The sequence below is a fragment of the Penaeus chinensis genome, chromosome 27 (genome assembly GCF_019202785.1).
Source record: "Penaeus chinensis breed Huanghai No. 1 chromosome 27, ASM1920278v2, whole genome shotgun sequence".
In the NCBI taxonomy this organism is placed as follows: Eukaryota; Metazoa; Arthropoda; class Malacostraca; order Decapoda; family Penaeidae; genus Penaeus; species Penaeus chinensis.
Genome location: NC_061845.1, coordinates 24,853,235 through 24,863,234, shown reverse-complemented (window position 1 = coordinate 24,863,234; position 10,000 = coordinate 24,853,235). Strand labels below are relative to the sequence as shown.

Below are 10,000 nucleotides of genomic sequence, written 5' to 3'. Positions count from 1 at the left end.
TCTTTCCCCTTCTTTCTCTCTTCCTTTTTCTTCTTTTCTCTCTTTACTCTCTCCTTTCTCTCTCTCTCTTTCTCTCTCTCTCCTTTCTCTCTCTCTCTCCTCTCTCTCTCTCTTCTCTCTCCTCTTCTCTCTCTCTCTCTCTCGCTCTCTCTTCTCTCTTTTTTTTCTCTTTTTCTTCTCTTTCTCTTTTCCTTTCTTTCTTTCTTTCTTTCTTTCTTTCTTCTCTCTTTCTTTCTCTCTTTCTTTCTCTCTTTCTTTCTTTCTTTTTTTCTTTCTTCTTCTTTCTCTTCTTTCTTTCTTTCTTTCTTTCTTTCTCTCTTCTTTCTTTCTTTCTTTCTTTCTCTCTCTCTCTTTCTCTCCAACTTTCTTCTCTCTCTCTCTCTCTGTGTCTTTTTCTCAGTCCTCTCTCGGGGCTTTCTCTCAGTCTCTCTCTCTGTGTCTTTCTCTCAGTCTCTCTTTTCTTTCTTTTTCTTTATCTCTCTCTCTGTGTCTTTTCTCAGTCTCCCCTCTCTGTGTCTTTTTTCTCGTCTCTCTCTCTGTGTCTTTCCCTCTGTCTCCTCCTATGTGTCTTTCTCTCTGTCTTCTCTCTTGTGTCTTTTCTCTTTTGTCTCTCTCTCTCCCGTCTTTTCCTGTCCTCCTCTCTGTATTTTCTCTCTGTCTCTCTCTCGTTTTTTCTCTGTTCTCTCTCTTGTCTTTCTCTCTGTCCTCTCTCTGTCCTTTCTCTCTCTCTCTCTCTCTCTATCTCTTCTCTCTCTCGCGACTCATCTCCTTCTCTCTCTCTCTCGACTCTACTCCTCTCTCCTCTCTCGACTCTTTCTCTCTCTCTCTCGCTCCTCTCTCTTCTCGACTCTTTCTCCTTCTCTCTCTCTCTCGCTCTATCTCCTTCTCCTCTCTCGATCTCTATCTCCTCTCTCTCTCTCGAGCTCTATCTCCTTCTCACTCTCTCTCGAGCTCTATCTCCTTCTCTCTCTCTCGCTCTCTATCTCCTTCTCTCTCTCTCTATCTCCTTCTCTCTCTCTTGCTCTCTACTCTTCTCTCTCTCTCCTCTCTATCCCCTTCTCTCTCTCTCGCTCCTCTATCTCTCCTCTCTCTCTCGCTCTCTCTCTCCTTCTCTCTCTCTCGCTCTCTATCTCCTTCTCTCTCTCTCGCTCTCCATCTCCTTCTCTCTCTCTCGCTCTCTATCTCCTTCTCTCTCTCTCGCTCTCTATCTCCTTCTCTCTCTCTCGCTCTCTATCTCCTTCTTTCTCTCTCGCTCTCTATCCCCTTCTCTCTCTCGCTCTCTATCTCCTTCTCTCTCTCGCTCTTTTCTCTTCTCGCTCTCCATCTCCTCTCTCTCTCTCTCTTCTCCTCTCTCTCTTCTCTCTCCTCTCTCTCCTCTCTCTCTCTCTCTCTCCTTCTCTCTCCCTTCTCTTCTCTCTCTCTTCTTTCTCTCTCTCTCTCTTCTTTTCTCTCTTCTCTTTTTCTCCTCTCTCTCTCTCTCTCTTCTCTCTCTCTCTCTCTCCTCCTCTCTCCTCTCTCTCCTCTCTCTCTCTCTCTCTCTCTCTCTCTCTCTTCTCTCTCCTTCTCTCTCTTTCTCTCTCTCTCCCTCTCTCCTTCTCCTCCTCTCTCTTCTCTTCTCTCCTATCTCTTTCTCTCTCTCTCTTCTCTCTCTCTCCCTCTCTTCTCATTCTTCTCTCCTCCTCTCTCCTCTCTCTCTCTCTACTCCCTTCTCTCTCTCTCACTCCTTCTTCTCTCTCTCTCTCCTCTCCTCTCTCTTCTCTCTCCTCTCTTCTCTCTCTCTTCTCTCTCTCTTCTCCTTCTCTCTTTCTCTCTTCATCTCTCTCTTCTCTCCTCTCTCTCTCTCTCTCTCTCTCTTCTTCTTCTCTCTCTCCTCTCTCTCTTTTCTTCTTCTCTCTCTCCTCCTCTTCTCTATCTCCTCTCTCTCTCTCTCCTCTCTCTCCTCTCTTCTCCTCTCTCTTTCTTCTCTCTCCTTCTCCTCTTCTTCTCTCTCTCTTCTCTTCCTTCTCTCTCTCCTCTCTCTCTCTCCTTCTCTCTCTCTCTCTCCTTTTCTCTCTTCTTCTCTCTCTCTCCTCTTCCTTTCCTTCTCTCTCCTCTCTCTCTTCTTTCTCTCTCTCTCTCTCTCTCTCCCCTCTCTCTCTCTCTCCCCTCCCCTCTTCTCTCGCTCTCTCTCTCTCTCGCTCTATCTCTCTCCTCTCGCTCTCCTCTCTCTCCTCTCTCTCTCTGTCTCTCTCTCTATCTCTCGCCTCTCTCTCTCTCGCTCTCTTCTCTCGCTCTCCCCTCTATCCCTTCTCTCTCTCGCTCTTCCTCTCCCCGTCAAGCTCCGCTCAAGCTCTCGCTCTCTATTCCTTCTCCTCTCGGCTCCCTATTTTCTCTCTCTCTCTCTCTTCTCTCTCTCCTCGCCTCTCTTCCTCTCTCTATCTCTCTCTCTCTCTCTTCTCTCTCTCTTTTTCTCTCTCTTTCTCTCTCTCTTTCCCTCTCTCTCCTTTTCCTCTCTCTCATTCCCTTCTCTTCCCTCTCCGTCTCCTCCCCCATTATCCTCTCTCTCTCTCTCTCTCTCTCTCTCCCCTCTTCTCACTCTCTCTCCCTCTCTTTCTCTCTCTCTCTACTCCTCTCTCTCTCTCTCTCTCATTCTCATTTCTCTCATTCTCTCTCTCTTCATTCTCCCATTCTCTCATTCTCTCTCTCATCTCCTCATTCTTCCCCTCTCTCTCAGTCTCCTTATTCTCTCTTTCTCTCTCAATCTCCTAAATTCTCTCTCTTATCTCTTTTCAATCTCCTCTTTTCTCTCTATCTCAATTCTCCTCATTCTCCTCTCTCTCTCTCAATTTTTTTTTCCTCTCTCTTCTATCTCTCTCTCTTCCTCTCTCTCTCTTCACTCTCTCTCTCTCTCCCCTCTCTCTCCTCTCTCCCCTCTCTCTCCGTCTTCCTTTATCTCACTCCCTTGCACACTCACAATGAAAATGCTCGCACGCATACAATGAATCCTTCCACAGAGCCATTACACGTTTGGTTTAGACGCAACCAAGATCTCTCTCTCTCTCCCTTTTTTCCCGAAAGGGCAGAGCTGAAAGCGATCGGCGGGTCTTTCACCCAACAAATATTTTAACAAAGCATTCCAAAGAGGCGTGCAATGGCCCATGGGCGATAACAAACTGGACATCAATTGCAGACCAATTTACACGCCGACGTAGCGATTTCGGAGAGGCACACACGCACGCAACCGACGTGGATGGGACTGCATGAGGGAATGTCGGTCGATGTGTTGACAGTTGGGGAGTAAGGTGATGGGGCAGGGGAGATGGGGGGGGGTGGAGAAGTGATGGGGTGGGGGGGAGAAGGTGATGGGGCGGGGGGAGATGGGGGTTTGGGGGTGGAAGGTTTATGGGGGGAGGGGAGTGGGGTGGGGGGGAGAAGGTGATGGGGCGAGGGGAGATGGGTGGGGGGAGAAGGTTTTATGGGGAGGGGAGATGGGGGGGGGGAGAAAGGGGGATTTGGGGGGAGGGAGATGGGTTGGGGGGGAAGGTGATGGGGCGAGGGGGTGATGGGGTGGGGGAGAAGGTGATGGGGGATGGGGGGAATTTTGGGGGGGGGAGAAGGTGAAGGAAAAATGGAGGGGGAAGAGAAGGGGTAGGAGGGATGAGGAAGGGGAGGAAATAAGGGGAGGAGAGGAGGGAGAAGGAGGGAGAGGGGGGGGAGAGAGAAGGGAGGGGGGGAGGGAGGGAGGGAGGGAGGGAGGGAGATAGGGAGAGAGACAGAGAGAGAGGGAGGGAAAGGGAGGGAGGGAGGGAGGGAGGGAGATTTGAGAGAGAGAAAAGAGAGAGAGGGAGGGAGGTAGGAGGGAGGGAAGGGAGGGAGGGAGGGAGGAGGAGAGGAGAGGGGGGAAGGGGGGAGAGAGAGGGGGAGGGAGGGAGAGAGGGAGGGGGAGGGAGGGAGGGAGGGAGTGAGGGAGAGAGGGGGGAGGGAGGGACAGGGAGGAGGAGAGAGGGTGGAGGGATGGAGGGAAAGAGGAGGGAAAGAGGGGGGGATGAGAGAGGAGGAGAGAGGAGGGAGAGAGGAGGGAGAGAGGAGGGAGGGACGGGAAAGGGGGGGGGGAGGAGGGGAGGTGAGGGAGGGAGGGGGGGAGAGAGGGAGGGAGAGGGAGAGGGAGGGGGAGGGAGGGAGGGGAAAGGGAGGGAGGGAGGGAGGGAGGGAGAGAGGGAGGGAGAGGGAGGGGGAGGGGGAGGGGGAGGGGGAGGTTTGGGAGGGAGAAAAAGAAAAGAAAAAGAAAAAGAAAAAGAAAAAGAAAAAGAAAAGACAAAAGGATTTAAAAGAAAGGAGGCATGGAAAGCGAACGACAATAAAAGGGAAAAAAAAGAGACGGGACAGAGCAAAGGGAAGGGGGGGGGGGAAAGGCGCAAGGGCATGACTGAGTAACATGTGGCTGCACGAATAAAAGGGTTGTGATGCAGCCTCTGTGCTTGTTTACCCGTTTTCAACCGTCACGCACGTCAAACATTACCTGCCCCCTTTTTACACAACGTGACGAAACACTTAGATAAACGAAACATTCATTATCATTACGCCTTATCGATAAGCATGACAGAAAACAGCCTTGGCCAATTCGAACCAGCAGGATAGAGAGAGAAAAAAAAAACGAGGCAGTTAAATTCCAGGATTGAGCAAAACAAGCACATCACTCTTCGCCAGCAACAACCGATACATAACATCTACATCGGGTTATTGCATGTCCGGGATCTAGAGTTAAGTGAGCTGGATTGTTGGGCACACGTTATAAGGGGTGGCATAGTAGGGGGCTATGGCCGTCCTTGGGGCATGGCAGGTGCCTGAGGAAGTCCTCGCGCCCGGCATCGTGGCACTTGGCATCGTAAGCCTCCTTCTGCACCTCCTGCGGGATGGGAAAGGTTTGCGTGTTGGTTAAGTGTGTTAATAGGGCAACCATCGGACTATTGTTCACTAAATTTGTGTATCAGGCATTTTTATGACATTGTCGATCATGACGTCGGGATATTGCCTGCGTAGAGCTGTGGGACTTTTCCACGGCTACGAGAATCGGTATTACGCGGGTAGAGTGGGGCTTTGAACGTATCGGCACCCAGAGGGAGATGCTATGCCGTTTTAGATCAGTTTGCTATATAAACCGTTTGGTCGGTAGAGGCAGTGTTTGCTTAGGGGAAGTTCGATCTGGCGGGGGTTATGGGTTTCTAATATTGGCATACTACTTTTAAGCCTTGGGAGAAGAAAGAGAGAAAGTGAGGGAGAGAGAGAGAGCCGAGAGAGAGAGAGAGTAGGAGGAGAGAGAGAGAGAGAGAGGTGGCGAAGGGAGAGGGAGATGGAGAGGGAGAGGGAGAGGGAAGAGGCGAGGATAGAGGAGGAGAGGGAGAGAGAGCGAGCGGAGAGAGAGACGGAGTAGAGAAGAGAGAGAGAGAGAGAGAGAGAGAGAGCCGAGCGAGAGAGGGAGAGAGGAAGAGAGGGCGCGAGAGAGAGGGAGAGAGAGAGGACGGGGAGAGAGCAGCGGGGAGAGCGCCGCGAGAGGGAGAGAGATAGAGAGGAGTCGAGAGAGAGAGACGGGAGAGACGAGAGATAGAGAGAGAGGGAGAGAGAGAGGAGCGCGAGGGGCGAGAGAGCGCGAGGATCGGGAGAGACGGCAGAGAGAGAGCGAGGGAGAGAGAGGGCGAGAGAACACGAGCTGGAGAGACGAGCGAGAGAAAGACTAGGGAGAGCGAGAGCGCGAAAGGGAGAGAGAGACAGCCGAGGGAGGTTGCGGAAAGAAAGGGCGAGAGAGCACTCAGGGCGGCGGGAGCGACCAGGCAGGGGGATGCGACGAGCCAGAACGAGAACAGAGACATAGAGCAGTGCGCAGGGATAGGGCGCTAGACTAGCGAGAACGGAGTCGGAGTGAGAAAGAAATAAAGAAAGAGAGAGAGAAAGAAAGGGGCGTCGAGAAAGAGAAGAAAGGGTATAGAGGTTGAGAAAGAAAGGAGAGTGTAGAGACAGAAAGGGAGAGAGAGAGAAAGGGAGCAGAAGCGAGCAAAGGGAGAGAGAGAGAAGAAAGGGAGAGAGAGAGAGCAAGGGAGGGAGAGAGAGAAAGGGAGAGCGATAGAGAGAAGAAATGGAGATAGAGAGAGTGAGCAAGGGGGTGAGAAATGGAGATAGAGTAGAGAGAGAAAGGGAGAAAGATCTGAGAGACGAACCAGGGAGAGAGAATAGAGTGAGAAAGGGAGAAGAGATAGAGCAGAAAGAGGCGAGATAGAGAGAGAACGGAAAGTGAGCGAAAGGGGGAGGGAGTGCGAGATAACGGGAAGAGACGATCGAACGATGAACTTGGAGATCGAGAGAGAGCAAGGGAGAGAGTAGGACGGGGAGAGACGATGAGCAAGGAGAGAGCTGCGAAGATCGAAAGGGGACGCGCGATCAGAGAGCTACGCACCGGGAGAAGCGCGATCAGGGTGAGAGAGAGAGAATGGGAGCGAGGGGACGGTGGGGAGCACTGAGGGGAGCGTGGAGAGGATGGTGAGATTGAGGGACGGTCCGGAGGGCTATGGAGAGGGCATGGGGAGGTTCTATGAATGGAATGGAAGTGACTAGGTGGCGTTGGCAGTTGAATTTTATGTATGAGGGGATAGCATTTATGTTGTTGTTTAATGTGATTATTGTATGGTGGTTAGTTTGGGGTGTGGTGGTGATTGGGACATGGTGGTGGGGGGAGGTGGGGTGGTGAGGGGGGGGTAGGGTGAGGATGAGGAGGAGGGAAGAAGATAGAAGAAAGAATAGAATGATCATAGTCTTATAATAATAATAATAATACTATAATAATAATAATAATAATAATATAATAAGAGAAGTACAGAAGAGAAGAGAAACGAAGAAAGAATAATAAGACGAAGGCGAATACAACTAAGAAGCACGGAGAAATAATAATAATACTCAATAATAATAATAAGAAGATGAAGAAGAAGAAGAAGCGAAGAAGACAGAAGAAGAAGAAGAAGACAGAATAAGAATAAGAATAATTAAGAAGAAGAAGTAAGAGAAGAAGACGAAAGGAAGAAGAAGAAGAAGAAGAAGAAGACGAATAAGATAAGAATAAGCCAAGACTACGAACAGGAATACCGATAGAAAGAAGGCCGAACGAAAGACAGCCGACCTACACGAAGGAGGAGGCTACTTGAGGAGGAGAAGACGAAGCAGACAGAAGAGAACGGAAGAAGACTCAGCCCGACCTCCTCCTCCATCCTCCTCATCCTCCTCCTCCCTTCACCCTCACCTCCACCTTCCAACCTCCACCTCCACCTCCACCTCCCACTCCTCTACCTCCTCTCCATCCCTCCTCCTCCTCCACCTCCATCCTCCTCCGCTTCCTCCTCTCCTCCTCCTCCTCCACCTCCTCCCACCTTCCCCCTCCACCATCTCCCCCTCCACCTCCTCCTCCTTTCCACCTACTCCTACTCCTCCTCCTCCTCCTCCCATCCCTCCATCCTCTACGCCTCCACACTCTCCTCCTCCTCCACCTCCTCCTCCACCTCTCCACCTCCTCCTCCACTCCTCTCCACCTCCATCCTCCACCTCCTCCTCCACCTCCTCCTCACCTCCTCCACCTCCTCCTCCACCTCCACCTCCACCTCCTCCTCCACCTCCACCTCCACCTCCTCCTCCACCTCCACCTCCACCTCCTCCACCTCCACCTCCTCCACCTCCACCTCCACCTCCACCTCCACCTCCTCCTCCTCCACCTCATTCTGTCTCTGTCTTTGTCTTTGTCTTTGTCTTTGTCTTCTTCTCCCCTTCCCTCTCCCCTCTCCCCCTCCCCCTCCCCTCCCCCTCTTCCCCTTCCACTCTCCCTCTCCCTCTTACCCTCTCCCACCTCTCCCTTTCCCCCTCTTCCCCTCTCCTCTCCCTCTCCCTCTCCCTCTCCCTCTTACCCTCTCCCTCTTACCCTCTCCCCTTCCCCTCTCCCTCTCCTCTCTCGCGTTGACTCTCTCGCGTTGACTCTCAAGCGCAAACAGGCTGGGAAATAAAGAGCAAAACACAACCGAAACACAACAGAAGACGCCAAGAAGATAACCCTCATATCAAGGTCCTAATGTCAGTCCTAATCCCACGTGCGCACGAACCGTCACGTATCCGCTAGAGAGTTTTGAGAACCTCGATTAAATCAATTTAGGGAGAATTATTCTTTTTTTTTATTAATTATATTTGGAGCGCGAAATTATAAACACATGTAGAGGAAAAGAGTCGACGCAAACATCTATTTATTGGATATTCATGAAAGACCAACAGCGGCACGTATGAGATCAAAGTTCCCTGCAGGTTGCTAGGCAAGCTGGAGTCCGTGCAATTGAAATAACATTTTTATATAATTGGCTTGATGGCATATCTTATATCAAAATTGATATAAGATATATCCCTACTTTTCGATGAGAGAGAAAACGAAAACGGATTATTGAGAATTCCTTGCTTTGATTCCACCATGCAAACCCACAGTTTATCATTATTACTAGTCACGTTACTTCCACCACCAGCATCGCCAAGATCGACAAATCGACATTCAAAAGCCTTTTCCCTCTCTTTTTCTTCCTTCCTGGTCCCGCCGCTGTGATTTCCCGACCGAAACTCCGCTTTAGTTACCACGAGGCACCCCCGGCGTCAGAGCTCTTCTCTTTATTGCAGTCGTCTCCTCCGGCACTCTCTTATCCCGGAGATTACTCGTCATTATCTCTCGACCTCCTCCTTTATCTCCCCGCTCACCCCCTTGCGTCGATCGATTGACACACTAACGCTATCTGCTCCCGACACTCTCCATTCCGTATTCCAGGTTGGCCCTCGTAACCTTCTTCATTTCAGCGATGGTGAGTCAGATTCCGAAGTCATGAGCATATTTTCTCGATGACGCAGCGCCTCGAGCACTGGACTATTCGGTCGTGGGTCCCTGCCAAGTCTGCTCTCCTCGGGGAAGTGTGTAAGACACGACGGTAAAATAACGATTACGAGAAAACTATTTGGGATCGGTTTGGTTGGCACCCGCTTTGAGTCATAGTTGAAAACAGTTACCTTTCACCATTTTGGGTTTTTTATTGAACGGTGGGGGGAGGGCGTGGCGGTAGAGACGCGTCGCATGCTCTAGACCCGGCGATTGAGGGAAGGTAGGCAAAGCTAGGTGTGTTGTAGGACAGGAGGCGGGGGTGGGAGGAGGATATAAGGAAGTGCAACTTGGGGATGCTGAAGACTGGATATTGGCTGAACTGGACGGTATGGGGGTGGTGTTGGAGGTGGTTGGTGTTTAGGTATAGTTAAGAGGGAGAAGATGTTATACAAACAAATAAAAGGTAAAAAGAGAGAGAGAGAGAGGAGGAGCAGAAAGAGACAGAGATAGAGAAAGAGAAAGAGAAAGAGAAAGAGAAAAGAAGAAAGAAAGAAGAGAGAGAGAGAGAGAGAGAGAGAGAGAGAGAGAGAGAGAGAGAGAGAGAAAAGAAAGAAAGAAAGAGTAGAGCGAAAGAACGGGAGAAAGAGAGAAAAAGAACAAGAGAAAGAGAGACAGAAAGAGAGAAAGAAAGAGAAAGCAGAGAAAGAAAGAGAAAGAGAGAAAGAGGCAGCAAAGAAAGGAGAAAGAGCGAAGAGAGAAATGAAAGAGAAGAGGAAAGAAGAGAAAATAGAAAGAAAGAGAAAGAAGGGAAACGAAAGACGAAAGAGAGAAGACAGGACGAGAGCACGGAAAGAGAAAGAGGACAGAAAGAGAAACGAGAGAAGAAAGAGCATGAGAGAAAGAAAGAGGAAGAGAGAAAGAAAGTGCAGAAGAGAGAAGAAAAGGCGAAAGACGAGAAACGAATGAGAAGAGAGAAAGCAAGAGAAAGAAGAGAAAGAAAGACAAGAGGAGAAAGAAAGAAGAAAGAGAGAAAGACCCGGATAAAGAGAGAAAGCAAAGGAGAAAGAGAGAAAGAAAGAGAAAGAGAGCAAAGCAAAGAGAAAGAGAGGAACTAACGAGCCAGAGAGCAAAGCAAGAGAA

At 50.2% G+C, this 10,000-nt stretch overlaps 1 protein-coding gene across 1 annotated transcript in view; it reads right to left on the bottom strand.

Moving 5' to 3' along the window:
• The window catches only part of LOC125039347, a 49,869-nt gene that overhangs the window by 20,739 nt on the left and 19,130 nt on the right, over positions 1 to 10,000 (bottom strand). The window contains exon 2 of the mRNA XM_047633186.1: positions 4,783 to 4,885. Coding sequence (XP_047489142.1) covers positions 4,783 to 4,885 — 103 coding nt within the window. The remainder of the gene's footprint in view (positions 1 to 4,782; positions 4,886 to 10,000) is intronic.